The sequence below is a fragment of the Bison bison genome, unplaced genomic scaffold (assembly GCF_000754665.1).
Source record: "Bison bison bison isolate TAMUID 2011002044 unplaced genomic scaffold, Bison_UMD1.0 scf7180017864183, whole genome shotgun sequence".
Taxonomy (NCBI): Eukaryota; Metazoa; Chordata; class Mammalia; order Artiodactyla; family Bovidae; genus Bison; species Bison bison.
Window position 1 is genome coordinate 5433495 of NW_011494755.1, and position 26497 is coordinate 5459991.

Genomic DNA, 26497 nt, shown 5'->3' on the forward strand with positions numbered 1-26497 from the left:
TAAGCGCCGAAGAATTGATGCTTTTGAACTGTGGTGTTGGAGAAAACTCTTGAGAGTCCCTTGGACTGCAAGGAGATCCAACCAGATCCATTCTGAAGGAGATCAGCCCTGGGATTTCTTTGGAAGGAATGATGCTAAAGCTGAAACTCCAGTACTTTGGCCACCTCATGCGAAGAGCTGACTCATGGAAAAGACTCTGATGCTGGGAGGGATTGGGGGCAGGAGGAGAAGGGGACGACAGAGGATGAGATGGCTGGATGGCATCAGTGACTTGATGGACGTGAGTCTGAGTGAACTCCGGGAGTTGGTGATGGATAGGGAGGCCTGGCGTGCTGCAGTCCATGGGGTCACACAGAGTTGGACACGACTGAGTGACTGAACTGAACTGAACTGATGCATGAGTGGTAGGAATGAGGTGTTTTTATTTTCTTGTATTTGCTTTTAGTATTTTAAATAATCTATATACGTATATACTACTTTAAATAAGTTACTTTTAACTAAGAACCCAGACCCCAAAGGATCATTTCAGGCCTATACCATATGTCCCAAAGAAACACATTATATGTGTTTTGTTTGACCGGCAATGTGTGTGTGTGTTATTGACATAAAATTCATATATTAATAACATACAATGAATAATTTTAAAGTGTATAATTTTAAATATACGCTTATATTTAAAGTGTATACACACTATATCACAATGTTGTGTAATCACAAGCTCTCCCTACTTTCAAAATTTTTTTTCCATTACATAAATACACTTCATATCCATTAACCAATCCCGGCGTATTTTCCACTCCTCTCACCCCCTGGTAACTTCTAATCTGCTTTTTGTCTCTCTGGATTTGCATAGTCTGGATATATTATATAAAAGGAGCCATATAATAGGTGACTTTTTGTGCCTGACTTCTTTTATTAAGCACATGTTTTAAAGATTCATCAGTTCTTTGTTCCTTTTTCCTCCCCTTTTTTGACTATAGCAAAATTCAATATAATATGTACCCTTTTAGCCATGTAATGTATAGTTCAAGGGCATCAAGCAAATTCACATTGTTGTGAAACCACCACTACTATCAATTTCCAAAACTTTTATCTTGCACAAAGGAAATTTTATATCCATGAAACAATAAATCCCCTCTCTCCCTACCCCCCACGTTCAGCAACCATCGTTCTACTGTGTCTCTATGAATCTGACTACTCTAGGTACCTCATGTAAGTAGAATTATACAATATTTGTCCTTTTATATCTAATTTATTTCATTCAGCATAATCTTTTCAAGTTTTATCTAAGCTGTAGCATGCACCAATTTTTCATTATTTTTTGACTGAATAATATTCCTTCCTATGTGTGTATGTGTTCAGTTCAGTCATTCAGTCGTGTCCGACTTTGTGCAACCCCTTGAACCACTGCATGTCAGGCCTCCCTGTCCATCACCAACTCCCGGAGTCCACCCAAACTCATGTCCACTGAGTCGCTGATGCCATCCAACCATCTCATCCTCTGTCGTCCCCTTCTCCTGCCCTCTATCTTTCCCAGCATTAGGGTCTTTTCCAATGAGTCAGCTCTTCACATTAGGTGGCCAAAGTATTGGAGTTTTAGCTTCAGCATCAGTCTTTCCAATGAACACCCAGGACTGATCTCCTTTAGAATGGACTGGTTGGATCTCCTTGCAGTCTGAGGGACTCTCAAGAGTCTTCTCCAATACCACAGTTCAAAAGAACCAAATCTTCAGCACTCAGCTTTCTTTATAGTCCAACTCTCACATCCATACATGACTACTGGAAAAACCACAGCCTTGACTAGATGGACCTTTGTTGGCAAAATAATGTCTCCGTTTTTTAATATCCTGTCTAAGTTGATCATAACTTTCCTTCCAAGGAGTAAGCGTCTTTTAATTTCATGGCTGCAGTCACCATCTGCAGTGATTTTGGAGGCCAGAAAAATAAAGTAAGCCACTGTTTCCCCATCTATTTGCCACGAAGTGATGGGACCAGATGCCATGATCTTAGTTTTCTGAATGTTGAGCTTTAAGCCAACTTTTTCACTCTCCTCTTTCAGTTTCATCAAGAGGCTCTTCAGTTCTTCTTCACTTTCTGCCATAAGGGTGGTGTTATCTGCATATCTGAGGTTATTGATATTTCTCCCAGAAATCCTGATTCCAGCTTGTGCTTCCTCCAGCCCAGGGTTTCTCATGATGTACTCTGCATAGAAGTTAAATAAGCAGGGTGACAATATACAGCCTTGACGTACTCCTTTTCCTATTTGGAACCAGTCTGTTGTTCCATGTCCAGTTCTAACTGTTGCTTCCTGACCTGCATACGGATTTCTCAAGAGGCAGGTCAGGTGGTCTGGTGTTCCCATCTTTTTGAGAATTTTCCACAATTTCTTGTGATTCACACAGTCAAAGGCTCTCGCATAGTCACTAAAGCAGAAGGAGATGTTTTTCTGGAACTCTCTTGTGTATGTGTACATATATCATATTGTTCACAGCAGAACTATCCACAATAGCCAAGATACAGAAACAACCTAAATGTCCATCAACAGATGCATGGATGAAGAAGCTGTGGTCCACATACACAATGGGATACTACTCAGCCGTAAAAAAGAACGAACCAATGCCATGTGCAGCAACATGCATGCACTAGAGATCACCATACTCCAAAGTCAGAAAGACAAACTCCACATGGTATCACTTATATGGAGTCTAAAATATGACACCAATGAACCTATCTATGAAACAGAAACACACTCACACTTACAGAGCAGGTGTGCTGCTGCCAAGGAGGGCAGGCGAGGGATGGAGCGGGAGGGGGGCGAGCAGAGGAAAGCCATTACATATGATGGATAGACAGCAGGGTCCTACTGCATCGTGCACAGAGCTGTCGACATGTTCAGTATCCAATGATAAACCAGAGTGGAAAAGAATATAAAAAAGGAATGTATATATATACACACACACACACACATATAAAACCAAATCACTTTCCTGTATATTATCACAACATTGTAAATCAACTATACTTCAATAAAAAAAGAAGGAAAAAAAGTCAATGCAATTCACCCTATCTTAGTTTAAGAGTCATTTGGCAAAATTTAATACCCATTCATGATTAAAGAGTCTCAGAACCAGAAACAGAAGAGAATTTTCTCAACCCAAGATGGGGAGGATTGGCAATTTTTTTTCCATAAAAGGTGAGACAGTTAATATTTTAGGCTTTTTGGGACAGACTGTTACAAGTCCTCAAACAGTTGTTTTAAGTGCAACAGCAGCCACACACAATGTATAAACAACTGGTGGGGCTATGTTCCAATAAAACTTTATTTATAAAACAGGTGGTCAGCTAGCTTTGGCCCCAAGGTTGTAGTTTGCCAAATCCAATAAGAGGCTTACCAGTTTCTCACATCTATTGAACAAACAACTCCTTTGCCAAAAACTAGCAAACATCACACATAGGGTTGAAAGACTGAATTTCTCTAGCTAATATCACTCACTGTAGACAAGACCAAGAGTTAAAAACTCTATAGGGGTCCATACTTAGGGAGATGCTACATTTTTATGAGTTTTTACCTCCAGGAGCCTTAAGAGAATTTCTCATAGTGAATGCGAGGAAATATCCTCATATTTCTAGCAGGGGGAAGGAAAAAGGAGACGTGAAAACATACCCAAAGCATGCTGATTTTAACAAGACCTGCTCTCAAGAGAAAATATTTTGCCAGAGCCTAATCAAAGAAGGTTTCACCAGGACCTCCAATGTCGGGGCAGGGAAATACCCAACTCTGGCCCACTCTAACTTTCCTGTCCTACTGAGGGGTGAAAAAAACTGACAAGCCCTGGTGAAGTTCACAGCTGAAGCACATACTCAAAGACTGAGGCCTAATCACAGGACTAGAGAACACGTCTCCTCCTACCCAAACCCCAGCCTCATCACATCACTAAAGGCCTCTGATCAAATTTCCTTTTACCCAGATATCACATTAGGCTTTTGACAAAAAATTACAAGGCATTTTTAAAAAGGGATAAAAATGCAGTTTGAAGAGTCAGAGCAAGCATCAGAACCAGACACTGATATGGCAGGTATCTTGAGATTATGAGGCTGGGAATTAAAAAATGAGTATGATAAATATGATAACACCTCAAATGGAAACAAGAGACAACATGCAAGGACAGATGGGTAACGAGACCAGAGACAGAGAAATCCTAAGAATCAAAGAGAAATGTTAGAAATCACAAGCGAGCCTCCTTTCCATTTAATTAACCATCTTCAGTGGGATATGTCTTCATGTTTTCAGTTGAATCACCATATTCTCTTTCTAGGATCTAGTGATATCAAATTTTACTTATCTTCTTTCACTCATCCTTATTACACGAAAGACAATGAAGCATTATAAAAGCATCATTTAGTTATGCAAGTGTGCCTGCTAGTAACAACACTTTCTCATGAAAGGCCAAAACTCTAGAAGGAAGGAATCCCTGGTAACAGGTGTATGCCTGTGTCCTTTGAGTCTGTGGCCCATGACAATGCATGGATTTACTATTTTCATAATAAATCTACAATTCTATCAAAAGCTGGTATGGATACTTTATAATCTGCTGGAAAACTGGAACCCAAAAAGTTGCCTGAGGTAAAAGAGACATTTCCAACAGAGACAATGGGAGTGAAAGCCAAAAAAGGAGGTCTCAAGTTCAATCACTTTGGTTTAGAATGGTCTTTTCTCATTGTTCCTACTTTGGTATGTTAATATAAAAAATATAACTGCCTTATGATTTAATTTCTATTTTCCACCAAGGTCAAGCCACTAGTGCATATTAGAGTTCTTTGGTATTCTACCTCACAGAAATTACAATTATTTAGAGAAGGCAATGGCACCCCACTCCAGTACTCTTGCCTGGAAAATCCCATGGACGGAGGAGCCTGGTGGGCTGCAGTCCATGGGGTCGCTAATAGTCGGACACGACTGAGTGACTTCACTTTCACTTTTCACTTTCATGCACTGGAGAAGGAAATGGCAACCCACTCCAGTGTTCTTGCCTGGAGAATCCCACGGACGAGGGAGCCTGGTGGGCTGCCGTCTATGGGGTCGCACAGAGTCGGACACGACTGAAGCGACTTAGCAGCAGCAGAGATATACTGAATTTAGATTTCCAAGTCAAGTAGGCAAGATGGAAGACCTTCAAGGGAAATACTATCTCTGGATTTCCTGAATACCCACAGTCCCTTCTTTTCATGATTGCTAAGGTACAAATGGGAAATAATGACTTGGTGTGCGTGCGTTGCGGGGGTGTGAGTAGAAGGGAAGAACTGAGCGTACTGTTTACCTGAGCGTACTGTTCCAAAACTGTGGCTGCATCGCTGTGTTTCCTCTGCTCAACTAGCTTTCCTGCAAAGACAACAATAAGCATTTGACTCTCACAGTTGGCTAAGATCAGCATTACCAAAACACAAGTGGAAGTGGTTTTCAGTGGTACTATTTAAATCAAAATGGTCTCCGACATAATGGAGATTGAGCTCTGCAGAGCATACACTCAAAATGAGCTGCTTTAAAATAGCATTTACAAAAGTGTTCCCCAAGATTGTTCAAAGAACAATGAAAGGCAGGACCAAGAAACCATTCTCAGGTCAAGCATGTTTGTGAAGCACTGGGTAAGACAAGAGCTGACCATTCTTTTGCTGACATGCTTCATTAGTATGTCTAGATGTGTGTGCTCAGTCATGTTCAACTCTTTGCAACCACATGGACTTTAGACCGCCAGGCTCCTCAATCCATGGGATCTTCCAGGCAAAAATACTAGAGTGGGTTGCCATTTCCTCCTCCAGGGAACTTCCTGACTCAGGGATCTAACCTGTATGTCCTGCATTGGCTGGCAGATTCTATACCACTGAGCCACCTAATGCATTATGTCTTTTTTGCATCAAGCAAAGTATTAATACTTTGTGAATTTCTATGAGAGATATAGGCAGGAATACCAGAGTCCTATCCTAAAGTGGCAGTTAAAATCTAAATTTAGCATGGGATGTGAAAATCACATATAGTCAAAATCATTCAGGAATAAATGCTTAAAAAGGTTTCATATGGAAACTGACCTAGCACTCTCACTGATCCATTTCTTCCTCTAATAGGAAGATGCTGCTGTTGCCTTGGTTGAGCACTAGATGGGGGTGGTTGGCATTTGTCAGGAATGTGGCAGTATCTCTAGATTTGAGAATCACTCCTGGTCCAGTTGAGTGGGAGTGTGCCTTGATGAGAGGCACATAGAAACCAAAGTTAACTAACGGGCTGGCAGATTCACGTCTTCTATTTCATGCTAATTCCAGGGCATATTATCATTTACAAAACCAGGAAGAGTCACCGCTACTAAACAGCTATCTTTTCTCTCTTTTGGTGACTTGTGTAAACTGCCTAAGTTAAATGTACAAATGAAGTGACTCCACCTTATAAGAGTTACCAAAAATCTTTGGCCACTCTCTTCTCCACCTTTTTCTGCTAAACATCTGGAAAAACTAGGTATATTGCACTATAAGGCATGAAAAACAGGAAGCTAAGAGTCACAAAAAATGTAAGATAACAGACCCCAAGAACAGAGCTGGAACGTATAAGCAAATAACAAGTTTCTAGAGCAGAAGTATCAATGGAGCCAGAATGAAGAGTTTTAACAGGACTCAAATAAGGACTTCTCAATACTTGTAAAAAGACTTCAGCTTGGAAATTGAAAGGGCTTATAGAAGAGTCTACAGAACCAATATGCTGAGCTACCAGGGAAGCCCATCTAATAACCAGAAAATGCCAGAAAAAGAAAAGTCATAATCTCACACTTTTTAATCCCAAGGGGGGAAAAAACAAAGTGAAATAACGAAATAGAATATGTTCATACGTTTAAGAGGCTATAATTTGAAATTTTTCTCAGGACTGTTTTGGGGGAAATCCTAACTATTTACAAGACTCTTGAAAAATAGGGGGAAAATATACCAGCCACTCACTTCAAACATGATCGAAAGGGCCAGCGCCCCACCTGTCTCTCCTGGGCGCTCTGGGTGCCACTCCACTCTAAGAAACCAGACTCTGCAATAGCCTTGCCTCTGGTTACACACCCCGAAACAGCTAAACTGGCTCTGCTTTCGGACTGCTTATACATTTGGCCTCATTTCTGAAAACCGCCATTATGTTTTCGTTTTCCAACAATCTACTGTCTGTATTTGAATGGCTCCATCCCAAAATTCATCTTTACATTCTTATAGGGCACCTGGCTACCCAGCTACACTGTACCAAGTGTACCTATAAGGTGTGCTGCTGCTACTGCTGCTAAGTTGCTTCAGTGGTGTCCGACTCTGTGAGACCCCATAGACGGCAGCCCACCAGGCTCCTCCGTCCCTGGGATTCTCCAGGCAAGAACACTGGAGTGGGTTGCCATTTCCTTCTCCAATGCATGAAGTGAAAAGTGAAAGTGAAGTCGCTCAGTCATGTCCAACTATTAGCGACCCCATGGACTGCAGCCTACCAGGCTCCTCTGTCCATGGGATTTTCCAGGCAAGAGTACTGGAGTGGGGTGCCATTGCCTTCTCCGTATAAGGTGTGAGTTTCAGTGAATGAGATGGAGAAGGAGGGTTAGCCAAGTCATTGCCAACTTAAAGTTCAGTGTTCCTGGGACTTCCCTGGTGCTCTTGTGGCTAAGACTCTGCACTCCTGATGCAGGGGGGCCAGGTCTGGTCCCTGTTCAGGGAACTAGATCCCACATGCCACGACTAAGACCTGCAGCATCCAAATAACTAAAAATATTAATAAATATATAAGTATTAAAAAAAAGGTTAAAGTGTTCTCTTATGACTCCAGCTTTTCCCTTCCCCGAGGACTGGAACACAGATATGGACAAAATCCAACTTCAACTACTGCCGAAAAGACGGCAGATGTGCACTGTGGGAAGACCTGCCAGAACTGCGAGACAGAGACGTGAGCTGCTTTCCCTGTCATGCCGTCGTATCTGGGGACTCCTGTAGCAGTTCAACTTTTACTCTACCTAGTAAGCCATTCCAAATTAATTTTTATCAGTGCCTTTTTGGGGGCATCAAAGTGGGCTGCCTTACAGGTATTTGCAAAAATTCCAAACGAAACCAAAGAAACACAAACGCTTAGGGCAGTTCTTGTCTGGGAGAACCTTAACGACCGTGTTTACCTGCCAGAGTCCTGCCCAGGCCAGCCAGCTGCTCGGCGGTCAAGTGAAGCTGGGCCGCTGCACAGAGCGCTTGCTGCCAGCTGCCACAGGCCAGAAAGGCGCTGAGAGCTTTCTCGTGAGCACCGCAGCGGGCGAACACGAGCCCCGCCGGCTCATGGAGGTGCTCCTGCAGCAGGTGTTCCCCGTAAGCAATGCTGATGTCCTGGGACAGGAGGGGACACAGGGTCAGTGAGGAGAGGCGGTAACTTGTTCTTTAAATCTCCAGGGAAGGCTGTCTTGGTCATTTTACTTGAAATTCCTTGGAATTACTTAGAAAAACCCTGTGGATGACTAGTGAATTCAATCTTTTTTTCATTCAAAACCTTACCGAGGATATGCTGTTTGTTCATCCAACAAATAATTACTGAGTACTATTCAGGGCAGTGGGAGTAACACAGCAATGCAAAAAATATAACAAAGGAAAAAAAAAAAAAAAAAACCAGCCAACCAGACATAAAAAAACACTAACGAGAACCATGATCAAGCTACTGTTATGATGGTGAATGAGAACATACTTAATAAACCTGATATGGTCAACAATATAATGGCAGACAGTGGTAAAGGGACAGAGTCATGGGAATTCTATTTCAGAGGGCTGTGAGGAGAAGCCGTGTGGAGAGTTAAGGGAGAGTATTCTGTGCCAAGAGCACAGAAGGCACCGTGGCGATCAGGCAGGAATGGGTATGGAACACACAGGTCGGAATAACAAGGCCAGTACGACTGAAGCAGAGAGTGCACAGGAGAGGAACAGATAATGAACATGAGAGCAAAGAGGCGGCCTTTGGCCAAATTCTCTGTTCCCCAAGCTCAGCATTAGGCAGGGAAACAGAGGGAAATAACATGGGGTCCCTGCCCCTAAGGGAACCCACAGCCTGGTGGGGGAAAAAAATCAGTACATAGCAGATTGATAAATGCCATCCCCAAGGCAAGAATGAGGTGTGCTGGGAGCTCAGTGTCTGGCACCTCATCCAGGAATGGTTTTCTGGCAGAGGAGAATAGAGTTTAGAAGGACAAGGAGGGCTAAAGGACAGGGAGGTAGAGGGCTGGCAGAGAAAGCCAATGCTCAAGAGGTGGCCGCACAGCAAGATCTGTGCAATTTGTGGACAAAGTGAAAATGTTGCTGATGATGGCATGGGCTCCACATCGCAGGTTCTCGGGCAAAGTGCTTCCTCATTTAAAAACTGTGCACAACACCTATCAGGCTGTTGTGAGAATTCATGTAGCTGACAAGCGGAGTATCTAGCATGTGAGTAAAGCTAAACAGATGTTTGTTTAAACAAGTAAACCAAACTTTATGCAGAATTATATGGGAAAGATGCATCAGGATGCTCAGTGAGGTTGGGCTGGAGGGGGCAGGACGGAAGCCCCCAAAGCATTTCCGATGCGGATCCAGTGACAATGCCTAGGTTTCTGACCTGGGCAACCTCTTTCCAAGAGGAATAGGTGGGGGCCATTCTCTCAGATAAGAAGTTTAAGATAAGAGTAATTAGTTTGAAGATTAACTTTGAAACCAAGGAAAGTGTCAGGGACACAGGATCCTCATCCCTTTCCAAATGAAGCACAAAGCAAAATCAGGAGCACTCGTTCGTTTCACGTGTTACACACCTTGTACTGCTGCGAGTTTGGTGGGTAGAGCTTCAGAGCTTCGTTATACAAGTTCTTATCTTTTATTAAGTTTAAGCATTCTGGGAAGTACTCCGGTCCTACAGGAGTAAGATTCACACACACACAAGCTTAAGACTGGAGAAGCATAATGGATTTCATCTCTACCACTGGTCCTTACATAAAATCAACAAGGGAGCTTTTTAAGACCTGCAAAATTAGAGTATCCAGAGAAATGGAATGCAGGAATGTGAACTTTAATGCACACCACTGCAGATTCTGAGATTTAAGAAGCACTAATTGGGATCAGAGTTCTGCTCAAAAGGAATTTTATGCGGCCCCTGAGAAATGACCACCCAGCCCAGTGTTTTCTCAACCTTCTTAATAAGAATCATCTAGGGAGCTTATTAACCATATACACACGCCTGAGTCCCAGCCTAGCCCAGATGAACCTGATTCTCCAAGGAACACAGACCTAAATGCAAGCACCTCAGGCGACTCTTCTCTACCCTGCCTCGGCCATCAGGAAAAAGTCATGAATACGGAAGGCCGAGGTCCCAGCATCAGCCAGGCATGGGTGAAACGACCATCCAGCACCATGCCAGTTCTACTTCATACAACTGCCAGTCAGAACTGTGTCTTTCAGGGCACAGGAGCCATGGCCACTCGGACAAGCTGGGTCTCCTCAGGGTGTTTGCATACACCATGAGAAGAATGAAGCATCAACCAATTATGATTTTGAGACACGGAGTGAATTTCAAAGGTGATCACTTGACTCAAAAGGATCTGAGCTATGGGGCTCCCCGAGTTCACTCAGAGACATCTGCTGTACCCTCAGCTTTTCAAAACTGACAGTTCCCCGAGTTCACTCAGACATCACTGTACCCTCAGTTTATAAAAACTGACAAAAATCAGGTCTGCAGCCACAGTTGTTAACATTTTCAGGTGTGGAAACTGAAATCAGTCTGTCTCAACTAACATTCGATTTCAATTTGTACCCTACCAAAGAATACTTGAACAGAAATAAATATACTAACTCATACTTACCACATTTGCTTAGGTGGCCAATGGCTTTTTCATATCGCTTCAAGTGTTTATCTATAGTGAACCGCTGATAATTCATTTCCATTTTCTTAAGTGTATTCAGAAATGGAAGATATTCTTTGGGATCCTAAAAAAAATTTTTTTAAAGGATAATTTTAGTGCCTGTGATAATATTTACTTTTAAAAATAAAAATATATAGTAATTGTAGCAATAAATCCAAAGCTACAGCATTTTCAAAATATGTGAAAGCTAAATTGTTAGTTGCTCTGTCATGTCCAATTCTTTGCAAACCCATGGACTGTAGCCCACCAGGCTCCCCTGTCCAAGAAATTCTCCAGGCAAGAATACTGAAGTGGGTAGCTATTTCCTTCTCCAGGGGATCTTCCTGACCCAGGAATTGAACCTAGGTCTTCTGCACTGCAGGCAGACTCTTTATACCATCTGAGCTATCACAGAAGCCCTCTTCAAAATATGTAGTATATTAATATATTAATTATGTAAAAAATCAAACTACATAAAACCACATTTGGAAAAAATGCCTTAACATATGGGTGTTCTTAGTTTTCACTCTGAATAATAATGACTAACTCTTAGCTTAATCTCACAATACCAATTGTTTCATAGGTTAATAAGGAAAACAAGATTCCCTCATCCTCAGGAAACTTAAAACCTAGCAGAGGAGATAGACTGGAACATCTGGTGGGCACTGGGTGTCATAAAAGCACATAGGATGGCCATCTCATTCAGTCCCTGGATGCTGGGCAGGGAGGAACCAGCAACAGTTGACTGAAAAAATGTCGCCTGGGCATCCTTCCACCAAGATGAGTGAGAATCAGCCAGGTGAACAGAGAGGATGAGAGTGCTGGAAGCGCATGGGCCCAGGGGAAACAGAAGTCATGCCACCTGCAAAGGTATGTGGCAGTTGGGAGACAAAAGCACTGCCTCGCATCCACTGCAGAGAAAAGGGGATAACATCAAGAGGTGAGAACTGAGACATACACAAATACCAGATCACGGAGGAGATTTTAAGCATGGAGCCTCTGAACTTCTTCCTAGGGGGAAGGTGGAGCCCATAAAGGATTGTAAGCAGAGGAATGGGGATCAAATTTTCCTCTTTGGGAAGGTCATTCTGGTAAGAGCAAAGAAAGGAATGATAGGGGCTGAAACTGAGGGTGTTAAAAAAAAAAAAAGAAACAGATAAAAAATGTGCAAACCAGAGGTGCTCAAACTCTTGGACCATAGCATGGCAAGGTGAGACAAAGAGGCCTCGAACCCTTCTATTCTCCAGGTTCCCAGTTTCCACTGGAAAAAGATGCTGCGTGATAAAGCTGGACTGGAATATAAATCACCTGCTGTATTTCCTTTGTAGGAGCAGAATTTGTTCTCATTTTTGCCTGTACGCTTGAAAACAATCAAATGGCTTTATTTCAATTGTTCAATCTAGCAATCAAAACACTCTGATAAGCCAGAACAGTGACAGAGGATGACCCTTAAGTATGGACCCTGGAGACTGGCAGATCTGCCTGGAGGCCCGCACTCACAGCTCTAACTTCAGCCCAAACTCTGCACGTCAGGAGCACTGCTTCACACTCTCATGTTCGCATCAACAAAAATGCTAACTATGTCGAAGGAGTAACTCCACATACCTTCTGTGACTTCTCAGCTACCATGAGGACCAAATCAAAGTCATAGGTCCCAAGAGAATGGTCATATAATTCATTAACATCTACCAGAAGCAGCAAATACTTCAGGGCCTCTTCGGCACTCACAGTGTCAGGGACTGGTGGAGCATTTCCTGTCGGTGTGTAAGGAAACAACAGAACAAAATCATTTGGGGGAGAAAACCCATACACCTAGCAGCACAACCAAAAAGAGAAAGTAACACATTTTCCTGACAGAAGTGGACACTAGACAGAAAACAGTCCTTTGACGATTTGGTACATGCTTTGTAGGGTAGCACCAAAAAAAACCAGACCCAGGTTTTAAAGTGGAGACCAAAAGGCCACAGTCTGAATTGGTGATGTGGTGCTGGTCCTGGTCAGGGCTACCTCCCGAAGACCTAAGACCCGATGTCAGTCAGGGCCCCGATACACACAGACTGTCAACATGTCTCTACCTTGAAGTTCGTGTACCTTCTGCAGTGCAATCTCCAGCTCTGGGGTCGTTTTCTTCACATGAGAGGTGAGTATTGACAGGCAGTACCTGCAGTGTAAGCGAAGGACAGCACAGTAAGAGCGATGAACAAGCTGAAGAGAAACTACTACATACTTCTGTTATTCAAAAGATGCCAACTCATGACAGCACACGTACTTGTGAGGGTTTATGTTCTCCATGGCTGCTCTCATAGCATCGCAGATAAGGTCTACTTTTTTCTCATCAGGATCGCTGGACAGTGGAACAGTGCTGGGAACTGGTGGAGGATACATGGTCTTTGTAACATCTTCTTCCCTAAGATTAAGTGTGTATTAAAAGGTCACAAACCAAACATATGTCCCAGCTAGCAAACTACTAACACATATATTGGAGTGTTGATGAGATAATAAATACAAAATAAATAAAATTAAAAAAAAAATAAAAATGGCTTTTGGAAGGTAGTTTTAATTCTAAAAATAGTCATATATAGTAAAAAGTGGAGAAACTAACTGAGAAATGAAACATATCCACAGAAGACTTAAATGGTAATGTTTATAGCTGTTACATTAATATAGCCCCAGACTGGGTCTAGTACAGGTGTCCACTCACAGAAGAATGAAGAAATGAGCTGTAGCATGTTTATACTATGGCATACTGTGCTTCCCTGGTGGCTCGGGTGGTGAAGAGTCTGCCTGCAATGCAGAAGACTCAGGTTCGATCCCTGGGTCAGGAAGATCCCTGGAGAAGGGAATTGGCAACCCACTCTAGTACTGCTGCCTGGAGAATTCCATGGAGAGAGGGGCCCAGTGCCCTACAGTCCATGGGGTCACAAAGAGCTGGACACGATTGAGTGACTAACACTTTCACTCTCTTTCTTTTTCACGGCACACTACTGAGCAATTAAAAAGAATAAACTAGTGATACATGTGAAAGCACGGGATGAATCTCCAGATAACATGCTGAATGAAAGCAGCTTTATTTACATGTGAAAGCACGGGATGAATCCCCAGATAACATGCTGAATGAAAGCAGCTTTATTTACACAGAAAGTCAATACTACGTATACAATTCATTTCTATGAAGTTCCTGAACAGGCAAAATTGATCTTCAGTGAAGAACTCAAAAAAGCAGTTGCCAAAAGGGTGGGGAAAGAATAAATGGGAGAGGATCTGGAGGAACTTTCTGAGAAGGAAATGTTCGCTATCTTGATAGGGGCCAGGACGGCATGGAAGCATACATTTGTCAAAACTCAGTGAACGGTACACTTATAATCTGTGCATTTCGCTACAGATAAATCTGACATGGAGGGGGTGGGACCCTGTACACAAAGAATGTACTCTAGTTAACGTTACACAGGCAAAGTGGATTTATGTCTACAATTACCTTGAAATTTGTTTAAAACAAAGATGAATGGTGGATGGACAGATGGTAGATAGTGATAAAGCAAATACAGGAAAATATGAACCGTAGAATCTAGGTGATGGTACAGGAGGCTCGCTGGACAACTCTCTCAACTTTCTTACATGTTCAAAATTTTTCATTTAAAAACTTAGATAAAAGTTATTGCAGAAAAAGAAGCCATTTATTTCAATTAATAGTTTTTATATGTATACCTAAAAATAATGACAAAGAGTAATTTTCAGGACATGTTTTAAAGTCTCAGTTTTAAAAAGAAGGGAAAAAGAGTAAAAATCCAGTACATGTGGCATCTAAGAGTTAGAGATTTAAAAAACTACACTGAAAGTAAATTTTCTCCTCTGTTTATCTGTTTGATTTCCTTAATCAGAAAAGAGAAAATTATGGATATGATATTCATGAATTATTCAAAATACTTACTTCAATTCTGTGAAAAATAAATTAATATGATTCACAGAGTCTATCTGTCTTATGAAGGTTTCCACATTTTCAAGAAACACCTACCCAAAAAAAGAATAAAAAAAAGAACAAAACATCTTAGTTCAGATCATATTAATTCAAGCCTAAAGTACACTATGATAAATATCAGATTTAGAATGTTACCTTAGGGTTGTGATCGTGAATCAGATTGAGATTAATTCTCAGTTTTCTCATGCATTCAAATGCTTCTTTAAACATAAGTCTGGAGAAAGACAGAAAATGGAGAGAAGGGACATTTCACAAAAACTCAGCTCCTTGGACTCAGCACATTTTCATAAGGATATAAACCAGTTAAAATTAAGACTACAGCCCAACTACTACTGGATTTCTGCTCTGAAATCATGGAATGAAAAAAAATCAGGCACTTGGTTCATTTACCTTCCTAAATGGTGTGACGACTTAGCCATCAAGGCCATCTGAGGACTTGATCCCCACACGCTCACACAAGAAAATCTTTATGGAACTCAGGGCTACCTTCTTTTTTAACAAAATGTTAGTAAACATCTATCTTTCCAATATAAACTTTCCCCCAAATTCAAAGATGCAAACAATGGATCATTTCCTTCACAACAGTGGCTCATGTATTTTGGGGTCATAGGTCTTTTTATAAGTTTGCTGAAAGCCTTGGACTTTCTGCCCAGATAAATACACAGATACAGGATAGCGTAAAATTGCCCTGGGTTCACAGGCCATCTAAAGCCCATATGGATCCCCTTGGGCTAAGAAGCTGTTTCATACCATAAGCCTCATCATTCCTTCTGCTAGGAATGTCTTCTACACCATACAATTTAAGAATCTAACTGGCAAAAGAAGAAAGCCTATGAGGATCTGATTGAAGATATCTGTAATGAAATAAATACTTTTTAAGTTTTAAAAAATCTTAATAGAACACTTGCTGCCTTCACACATAAGTCATAACAATAGCTAACTAATCATATACACGGTACTTACTTGTCCAACCACTTTCGAATCTGAGCTAAAACCAGGGCTCGATGATGAACAACTTCTAAGTTTCCCCTTGGCATCTTAAAATAAATAAATCAAATCAATAACAGGTTTTATTAAACAGAAAAAATTTAAATACCCAGGATATACAACTTTACCTAACTCTTCTTCGAGAATTAACACAGCACTGTAAAATGAGCATACTTTTGGCAAAATCTAGTTGTGCTCAAAATTTACTTTGACTTTTAAGAAGTTTCCCTTTTAGCCTTACTGGGAAGAGCCTGTTTTAACACTACTTTGTATAAAGCTAATAGAGAATTTAGCAAGGAAAGGCTTATAATAAATTAATACAAATGATAAAACATAATCCACCAGAACTGTCTGGTATTTATTGCCAAATGACAATCAGAAACACAGTCTGAAAAATCAATGTACCTGTAATATAAGCTTTGTGTCTTGAGGCACAACAGTGACGATGCGTGAACCCCTCTCCACCTTCCGCAGAGACTCGCCATTAGGCACGTGGCTGCTGCTCAGACCTGCCTGCAATGCTAAAGACACCACAGACCAAGCCTTGAGAATTCCTGTCACGACAAGCTACTTTCCATTAACTGCAGCTGAAACAGCACGGTATCCGAAGGAGAAGGAAGTGATTAATAACGAAGCTGGATTGCTCTGTCACTCAGCCTTAAGACCATCAGCCTTTTGGATAAACAAGTTCATCCCAGGATCTTGCCCTCTCTTACAGAGCCCTCATGCATGATGCACAAACAACTTCTCAGCTGACATGGAAGCCAGTGGGAGGACTAGGCAGTTTCTCTCTGTCTTAGCTTTATGGGTACACTACAATCACACCAGTCAAAGAGTCCATTTCCGAGTTAGAAGCAAGAAAACAAGTGGCCTACTTCTTTCTTAGTAACAGAACTGTGTGCACGCACACACACACACATAGGGGAGGGGGTGCGAGGAATCGAGGAAAAACTGCAGCCGATTTCCTACAAACCCCAAGACAGAGTCCTTCAGATGTACAATGGAGGAAAGCCACAAAGAAGACTGAGGATATCGCCAGCTTGCCATCTACACAGTAATTCAAAGTAAAATATGAGTTATGTTAAGAAACTTCCTGAAAATTTTTTTATCTCAGGGTATGCTGCTTTAAGGAAGGACCTCCCACTCTTTGATAACTGGCATGGAGTGATTTAACTGAGATATTGAGATAAGAGGCTAAGTAAATGAACTTGACGTTTTCTCCAGTCTAGGACTCCAGAATAAAAAGCCAAAGTACATGACAAACATAAAAGTCCAGGAGACTTCAAAGGACAAATGATATTAGAAGAGAGACTATCTTCTACCTTCCACACTGAAAACTTACTTTTCAATGAAGCATCTCTCAGGCAAAAGCACTGGCAAGTATGAGAATGAGTCGTCACCAATAAAAACTCATCATATACAGCAAATGATGTGATATTTGATGCAACCTACAATAGGTCGGGCAGGCAAGGGGGAGAGTTAGTTATATTACTTGGAATCAAGATGGAAAAAGATCCAGCATCAAAACAAGCCATGCTACCTCAGTGTCATTGATGAAAAAGCGACATCTGTCAGTCAGACCAAGGATACATTCCTGCAAAAAAATAAAATATGAAATTACCAACAATTCTAACCAAACTGGAGCTTCCGTGGTAACTTAGTGGTCAAGAATCCTCCTGCAATATAGGACACATGGGTTTGATCCCCGGGTTGGGAAGATCCCCTGGAGAAGGAAATGGCAACCCACTCCAATATTCTAGCCTGGGAACTCCCATGGACAGAGGAGCCTGGTGGGCTACAGTCTATTGGTTCTCAAGAGAGTCAAACTCAACTTAGCAACTAACCAAACTAGTGAAACCAAATTTTTTCTGTTATATGGTTCTACTGTCCTATGATTTCACATGGAAGTTCCTGTAATCGGGACTCAAGATGCCTAAGATGTGGTTGGTCCAGGGCAAAGTGGCCTATGATGCCATCCAATCCATCAGAAGCCTCGACTTTTCTATGTCCTACACATCTTAAACATATCACCTTTCACCCCTCACTGCCTCCACTCCAACAGTCACTTCCACTCTCATCCCTTTCAACATATTCCCATTGGGCAGCCAGGATAACCGTTCCAACCGTGAAGCACATCACATTACTCCCTGATAAATATCATCAACGTCTCAGTCTTTGTTAAGCGAGCAAATGCATCCTCCTCTGTGTCTAGCCACTGCTTCCATTAGGTTCCTTGAATAAGCTGAGCTCTAAGTTTATTTACAATATGCACAGTTCTTCCTCCCTTTCTCAGAGATGGAGCTTTCTTTCTCTTCACATCTCAGCACATATCCCACCACCTCCTAGAGACCTTCCCAGCCCACCAGAAGCTGGCCTCTGCATCCTCACAGCGGCCGTCCTCTCAGCCTCCATCAATCCGCTTGGTGCTCGACCTCTACACCCTGCTCACTGACTTCACTCTCCAATCAGAGGGGATGGCCATACCCATACTGATAGATTAAAACTTCCAGAAGGGCAGGAACTGGTCAGCAGTTTTGTTCTGTAACCACTGCATCCTACCTCCACAATTATAGGCAATTCCAATATTTGATGAATAATAACTTACTCAATACCCATTTCAAGATTATATTTCTGTTGTCCCCAAAAGTTACTTATAAGACTAACTTTGTTAGTTCTGTACATGTTCTGTTTTGAATGTTCTATACAACTGGGGATAAGTCTGCCAACTGCATTTTTTCTATTTTCGAATTTATACCTCCAAGGAAAGGAATCAACTAAGTGCTATTGACACATGCGAGGCAACCTCTTAAACCTACTTTGTAAACTGAGAAGCTGAGGTTCAGGAGAGTGAGTACTTCACATTGTTGCCTTGAGATTTAGTGGATACTCAGGTCCACTTTCGGAGAAGGCAATGACACCCCACTCCAGCACTCTTGCCTGGCAAATCCCATGGACAGAGGAGCCTGGTGGGCCGCAGTCCATGGGGTCGCTAAGAGTCGGACACGACTGAGCGACTTCACTTTCACTTTTCACTTGCATGTACTAGAGAAGGAAATGGCAACCCACTCCAGTGTTCTTGCCTGGAGAATCCCAGGGACAGGGGAGCCTGGTGGGCTGCCGTCTATGGGGTGGCACAGAGTCGGACACGACTGAAGCGACTTAGCAGCAGCAGGTCCACTTTCAAAGCACACGCTCTTTCTAGTTAATGCTGTCAGCTCCTGGGCCACTGCTCTGCGAGGTAAATTCTTCTGCCTCGTGTTCACTCACCTCTCCTCCAACCATGGCCAATTCAGTCTGCGTGCACGGATAAGGAAACCGAACAGGGAGCCCCCCAGGGTTCTTCCACGGTTCAACAGCCAGAGAAGGTGACTCTGCAGGTTTGGCAGATGAGGTTTAACAAAAGCTGATCTGCTCTTTGTAAAAAAACTCTCACATCAATGCTTGCTAAAACACTTAACACGCAATTTAAATCATTTTCCAAATGTGTTTTGGAAACTCATGAGAATAACCCAGTTTGTTGCGAGAGAAAATATAGGCAGAACATATCTGCTGATTCCACCCTACAGATAAGGTTTTCTAGGGTAGTTAAAAGACCTAATAATCAATGTGGCACTGGTAAGACACTCACAAGTATACGTTCTCAAGATTTACATATGTATATAAGTCATAAACATGCTTTCCCAACATCCTGATACTCACCCCAAAGGTATTTAAATATCTGGCCACCAGCCACCTGCAGGGCTACTGACTTGGTCTTGGGGTTGCAACATAGACTGATTATTACCCCGTCCACTGTCACAGATGAACTGAGAAGAGTGAAAAAAAAAAAAAAAAGGAGATGAAGAAAACATGAATAGACCATTCTTCTCAAAAGTACTGACAACTCATTGATTTTGCAAAACAGAAAAAGAAGCAATTTCCCTCTGGTGCTGCACTGCCTCATTCAATACAACATAGACATAATAAACATGTTTATATACATACTAACACATGTATGTTTATATACACACTACCAGATAAACTACTGCAAGCTCAAGCCCAGGTAATGCAATTACCTGTCAACATGAGAGTATTTTCCACAACGTCGGTAAGCCAGGTGTCTACACTGTGAGGTCATCAGTCCTATTCTGGCAGCAACTTATGCAACTTATTGTGAATCACAATTTGCTGCTTTCAGTAGACAATATGGTGTCAATATTTATCTGCCAATATTGGGTTGGCCAAAAAGTTCATTCAGGTTGTTCGATACCATTCTGCCCAAAACCTGAATGAGCTTTTTGGCCAACCCAATACAAACTGTGTTAAATAAAGCAGTCCATCTGTAGGAAAGTGAGCCTGTTCAGTATCACTATGGCTACTGTACTTATCCCTAGAAATCTGTGGGCCCCATTAATGGAAAGAAGGGAAACTGTTAATGCTATTATACTTTTTTCTGAGTCAATGAACCAAAAGTAGACATGTCTGAAAGGAAGTGGAAGTAGTGATAAAAGCAAGTGGTGCCAATGCTAATATACATTCAGAGTTTTTAACCAATCTACAAAAAAGCCACAAATTTGGAGAGGATAAATTATCTGTGAAGAAGTCAAGGGAATGGACTCTGGAGGTGCACTGCTGGGCCTGGATCCTGGCTCCACCTCCATTATGTCAGTAAGTTACTTCAACTGCTCTGTGCCTCAGCTGTAAAATGATCAACAGTACATGCCAGAGACATGCTGTGAAAAATAAGTGAGTTAACACAGGGAAAAGCACTTAAGAGTACCTCTTATAAAGCATAAGTTATAGTAAATGTTAACTATGAAGAGCTATAAGCTGATCGTGGGACTTTATCAAATACATTAATATTTTATATGAATGAAATAGTCTTTTTTGAGAAACAGAAGTCAAAGCAGCAGAAATATATTTTAAATGACTTCTCACTTGCTTTACAGCAAATGCGATAATGGCATTTAACTTTCACAGGATAATGATAAAAAATTTCAAATTTTCTGTAGTAGATATATGCATAATTTAGGCATTTCTAATGTCAATTGCTCCGTTTTCTGAAGGGAGCCCTTGTTAAGTCTCTACGTAGCTAGAACATATTCTGCATCTAGACATATTCACAAAATTTTTTTAAAAATACAAAGCATCATCATTCAAAGATTAAAAGGTAATAACGCGCTGGAGTATGCTTCATGAGTACAATAAAGAAAGGTTCCTAATTTTGCAACAACGGTTTTCAGGATTTAAAGCTAATCAGTGAACCTTTAATTACATGTGAATCTAGGGATTATTATCAGTGTATGCGTAAGGTGCTGAGTTTTGACACTGAAAACCTGAGGATTTCTCAGAGCTTCCCAGACAATTCTGCTGCACAATAGGGCTTGCAATACAGAAGACAGCATTCATTAAATGAGACCTGTTAGGTGACAAAGATGCAGTGAGGAATCAAAATGAAACTGGGGGTCAGGGAGTTGTGAAATTTTAGCAAACAAAAATAGAGGAGACTTTCTAGTAGTACACGCAATCAAGTGCCAAAGAAAATTATAGAAGAGGAGGCTGGAAGTCACTACAGCCAAATAACTTTAACCCTGAATATTCATTAGAAGGACTCATGCTGAAGCTCCAATACTTTGGCCACCTGATGCAAAAGAGCCGAGTCACTGGAAAAGACCCTGATGCTGGGAAAGATTGAAGGTGGGAGGAGAAAGGGACGACAGAGGATGAGATGGTTGGATCGCATCACCAACTCGATGGACATGAGTTTGAGCAAGCTCCGAGAGATGGTGAAGGACAGGGAAGGGCATGCTGCAGTCCATGGGGTCGCAAAGAGTCAGACATAACTGAGTCACTGAACAATAACATCATCAAAATGAAGTGCAAATGTAGAGATCTTATCATTGATGAGTTGCTAATTCTCCTAGGCTGCTAATTACTTTCTAGAATGTAAGTATAAGTTGAATTAAAAGTTTTAATACACCTTAAAAACATTTTGCCTCATCTACTGGCGTTTGTGTTATTTTCTACCATTTTCTGATGCATTTTAGTCTATATTTTGACAGAGCTAAAAATAAGACTTAATGCTCTTGATAAGTGTGTGTACAAAAAGAAGCAATCACCCCTCAACCCTGCTTTCTGAATGCAAAAAATCCCTCAAAAAACTGCAACGCTCACAAAAGAAAAAAGCCTGTATCTATGTGCTTATTACCACGTGGAATACAGGGAATTGTAATACCTGATGTTGAGCTGTCCCTGCTTGTCGTCCATCTCAGAAGGGGCCACAGTCAGATGGTGAATGGCAGACTGGGGGCCAGACTGACTGTGGCTCACGGCCAGGAAAACGTCTTCCTGAACCCAGGCGAGCAGGCTGAACTTCAGTGGGTTTACTTCTTCAGCTTCACTGTCCTCAATCGGAATTCTGTTTTAAATATTGAAGAATTTTCAAGCATGAATAAAATCTTCACGTCACTGAAGTTTTCCTAAATGGAGAATGCACTGCTTTCTATACAGTCAAATCCTAATTCTTTGGAGGGACAAAACCTAAGGTAATGCCCAATACTAGAAAATCCAAAAATAATAATGCTTACCTGGCTTAAGAATGTTTTTCTGCTATTTAAAATTGAGTTTCTTACACTCTGAGATTTTTAGATCTGAAGAAAGCACTTCAAGAAACTGATTACACAAGAAAAACTGATTGTACTAGGCCCCACGCAAATAAACGCCAGCAGTTTTTACTGTCGCCGTTCACCAGCATTCAGATATTCAGTAGATACTTAGGTCTCAGTTGAATGCATCTTTTCCTAAGCATCTCACAGCAAAATGACTAATTAGCTTAAGAGATGATTTCTCTGCCACTAATGCCTTCCTCCTGTAGCATTTAAACACTGGCAGAGGGCCTTGTTTTTGCTACTTCACACGGGAACGCATGATGGCTACTTCCTGCCATTCCGCTCAAGCAGCAGATCTGGGTGCTCACTGCAGAAGCTGGGTTGCCAGCCTGACCTTCCTCCTCGGTCCGCTCTTCCTGGACTCAGGCACCCCACCGCAAGTCAGCCCCACGCAGGAGCATCCCTGCCTCTGGTTCTCACGACACTCTTCTGCCCGCCACACCCGAAAGCCTCCATACTTCTCTGGCAATCCTCAACCCATCTCTTTTTCAAGGTTCAAGATAAGTATTCATCGAATACACGCATATGTATGGCTGAGTCCCTTGGCTGTTCACCTGAAACTATCACAACATTGTTAATCGTAGCCCAGTACAAAATAAAAAGTTTAAAAATAAGTAAATAAAAAAATTTTTAAAAGGTAATTCATGCCCTTCATGAAATCTTCTCTAAATGACTTAGCGCTATCCTCCTCACAATTTAAAAAAATGAAACCATATTCTCAATTGCCTCACACTTTCGAGTTTGTCTTAAATCTGTCCTCTATGTCTTTCGTCTGTGAAATGAAATCCATGTACACGTTCTTTGAAAAACTACTAAGCATTACACAGTCAGTTCCCCAATCACAGAGGCTGGAAACATATTCATTTATTAAATATAACACATATATTTAAGAATTAAATAGTAAGTATTAAATTCAGTTATTTGTGCATTATTCCCCATTGATTTAGGAATAAATGCTCCCTAGGGAGACAAAGTAGTACAGTAGTTAAGAACATGGACGTATTAAATAGAATAGAATCACATTCTGGATTTTCACAGAAGTGAACTCATAACTCCTATATCCAACTGTTTATAGTATAGTTTCAACGGAAACATGCCTCCTGATTTCCAACCCAAGAGCCTCAAAACACAGCAACCGAAAGTTCTGCTGTAGGATGAGCAGAGTAGACACTGTGACGTCAGCTAACAGCTACACACGCTAACAGTGTATGACTCCTCATCTGTGAAAGCAAATGTACTCTGCTCCATCATCTTCATCTCCATCTTTCCTGTGGGATTTTCCCTGGAGAAAACTCCCCAGGCGATGTTGGGGGAATGGTTTCTAAGTCAGCTTAAGACTTACACTCCATCATCACCCATCAGCATACATGACATTCAGATAACTGACTTCCCCAAGATGAAAAACTAGGGCCCAGGTGTTGTATCTATTTCTTGTTCCATTGAGCAACAGGCACAGGATAAGACAGTTAAAGTTGGCTGAGTTTAGGACAGAGGCTGGCTGCTCCTGTTTCCAGGGGGCCAAGATAACTAACAACAACCTACTTGTATCTTTTGTCCAGATGAGGCGTTCTAAGGGAAATTTTAAATCCATTTCCACCCACAGCTCCCAGTTTCACCGTAGAGTCTATGCTTGGACTATCACCTAGGGAAAAATAAAGCAAATATTGTCATAGTAAACTACAAACATTTTTCCTGATATTAACAACATGAGGTCCTACATGTTAATGGGGTTCTAGAAGGTAATCCACTTCACAAATAATCTAGAAAATAACCACATCTCAAACTCTTTCTTAAATTTCTGCACCTTTCAGGCTGAGAATTCAAAACTTATTTGAAAACAAGGTTACCACAGCCATGCGCCAGTATAACTCATGACACGACCATAGAATTCACAAATCCCAGGTTTTTCCAGCACATCAGGAAACCAACTAGAAACAGCAGTGGACTGTGGAAGGACAACTAGACTAGAAACTGAAACACCGAAGTTGGGGTTCCCGCCCCTTTTTGCTCAAGCAAACTTCAAACCCTCTGGCATTCTGTTCCCTTGTCTATATAACTGGAAAACCCCACTCTGACACAGCTCCTAGGAAAGCTGTGAGCAACTGGAAACGTGTGCAATGGCCATGAAAACTGCAAACATGTTAAGGATGTGATGAGACACTGTGTTATTTCTAGAGCTGAGTACTATTCTTAACTAACTAACCCTTCAACTTCAGTAAGGCAAAAGAACTGTTCTTCTTAGCCAGAGTAGGACTGAATCCCTGCCCCCGAAACCCTACACGTCAATCAAACAGCACAATAATAATGATATTAATTATAAACTTCAAAATTTTTGGAAGCCCTAGAGTGAAGGCAACACCAAACTATAATTTGCTTCTGTGTAGGAGGGATGTGATTCAGAACATACCACATTTATAAACAGAAATCTGGTTGCTGGCGTCTAGGACAGCGAGGTCGTTACTTTTTTCAGGGTGTGCCGAGAACACGACCTGATTTACAGAGTGCGGGAGCTGCAGCCGGTAGGTGCACATCGGAGGCGGAACCACACTCTGCCGGAAGACCGTCACCAGGACCCGGTCTGGGAGCGAGAGAAAGAGGGTTAGAGCATGCATGCTCAAAATGCAAAACAAGGCCATTTTTTAAAGTAACGGTTGGTGTTTTCATAATGAATTAGCTTAAATACACTGGAGGGGAGAAAAGCAAGTATCTGGGCTGTCGGTATCTGGCTATTATCAGACCTTGACGATAGGCCTGGAGCAGTCCCATCTCTGGGCCTGGAGAGTCAGGTGCCAGGGACTAGGGCAAGCAGGTCAGAGTTCTAGCTTTAACCCTAGGCCTGCAAACAAGCCAGACTAAACCAAAATCCTTAAAGCACTTCCCTGTGCGTGGATCTGGTGACAAGGCATATCTGCTTAAGTCCTCTATACAGAACGTATGACTGCAAAACCAGTATGGTGACTACTACATAGAACATAAATCAGGACACCAACTCACATCACAATCTTAGAAGCAAGCTTTCCTTTATGTCATCAGCAATAAATGAACTGTCTATTCAGGGGATTACGGCTTTCCCATTTCTTCCCCTTCAGTAAACAAACACCTTCAACCTAATTAAAAAACACCAAACCCATCCTTGAACTAGGTAGATGTCCATGACTTGAACCGAACATCCTGGAAAGGTATATAATTAACAAGCATTTATCAAAAAAACAAAGCAACATAACAGAGTGCTGTAAGGGTGAAGGGCACGAAAGCAAGGCTGACATAGCAATGCCACAAGCCTACTGCAGTCTTCCTCTTGACCCAGGGTCAGAAATGTCAATGTCTTCAAAGTCCCGACAAGTAAATATGTAAAGGTCACGGTTGCAGTGCAACAGGGAGTTGGGGGAGGCAGGTCGAGAGGAGAGACTATGGTTCTCAGGGGAGTACACGCCTCACCGAAGGGTGTTCCCATTCAATCCAAACCAAAAGCGCAAGTTTAAACAAAGCAAACGACCAGAAAAATCAATTGAACAAAAATCCCCCAGTTCCAGTCAAACCACCACATCTGCAGGCCCCCGGCTCAGGCCCCTCACGGGCCCACAGACACTCTTCAGCTCCTTACTTCCATCGATAACAGCCACATTTGCCATGTCACTCAGATTATCTCCCGAGCTCCGGTCAGTCGTCCAGTGCCAGTCATAGCAGAGGTAGTGCCAGCCTTGACAGAGAACGTGCAGCCGGTACGGGCTGACCGGGTCCCACAGCAGGGACACGATCTTGCTCTTCCCACAGGTGTCGAAGGGCAGACTTTGCTTGAGATACCAGTGATAGTTTCCAACAGTCCAGAGCTGAACTGCAGGGGAAAATGAGACGAAGGCCGTCAGAGGCAGAGGGCAGGGGGCCAGACTTCGCACCACTTGCTGGAGAGGGATGGGGATGCACTCTTCTTTTTCAAATGACCCTTTCTGCGCAGCCTCTTAGTTACGATAATAATATTAACAATAACTGTT

General features: G+C 42.0%; 1 protein-coding gene across 1 annotated transcript in view; it reads right to left on the reverse strand.

The window, feature by feature from the left end:
* The window catches only part of IKBKAP (inhibitor of kappa light polypeptide gene enhancer in B-cells, kinase complex-associated protein), a 63090-nt gene that overhangs the window by 18832 nt on the left and 17761 nt on the right, over nt 1-26497 (reverse strand). The window contains exons 11-29 of the mRNA XM_010843541.1: nt 26110-26340; nt 24913-25083; nt 24048-24147; nt 22073-22255; nt 19558-19664; nt 19126-19229; nt 17399-17452; nt 17201-17306; nt 16264-16379; nt 15835-15908; nt 15007-15085; nt 14824-14903; nt 13165-13302; nt 12971-13056; nt 12501-12649; nt 10857-10980; nt 9813-9910; nt 8169-8370; nt 5319-5380 (exon numbers count right to left, since the gene is read on the reverse strand). Of these exons, the coding sequence (XP_010841843.1) occupies nt 5319-5380; nt 8169-8370; nt 9813-9910; nt 10857-10980; nt 12501-12649; nt 12971-13056; nt 13165-13302; nt 14824-14903; nt 15007-15085; nt 15835-15908; nt 16264-16379; nt 17201-17306; nt 17399-17452; nt 19126-19229; nt 19558-19664; nt 22073-22255; nt 24048-24147; nt 24913-25083; nt 26110-26340 (2264 nt within the window). The remainder of the gene's footprint in view (nt 1-5318; nt 5381-8168; nt 8371-9812; nt 9911-10856; nt 10981-12500; nt 12650-12970; nt 13057-13164; nt 13303-14823; nt 14904-15006; nt 15086-15834; nt 15909-16263; nt 16380-17200; nt 17307-17398; nt 17453-19125; nt 19230-19557; nt 19665-22072; nt 22256-24047; nt 24148-24912; nt 25084-26109; nt 26341-26497) is intronic.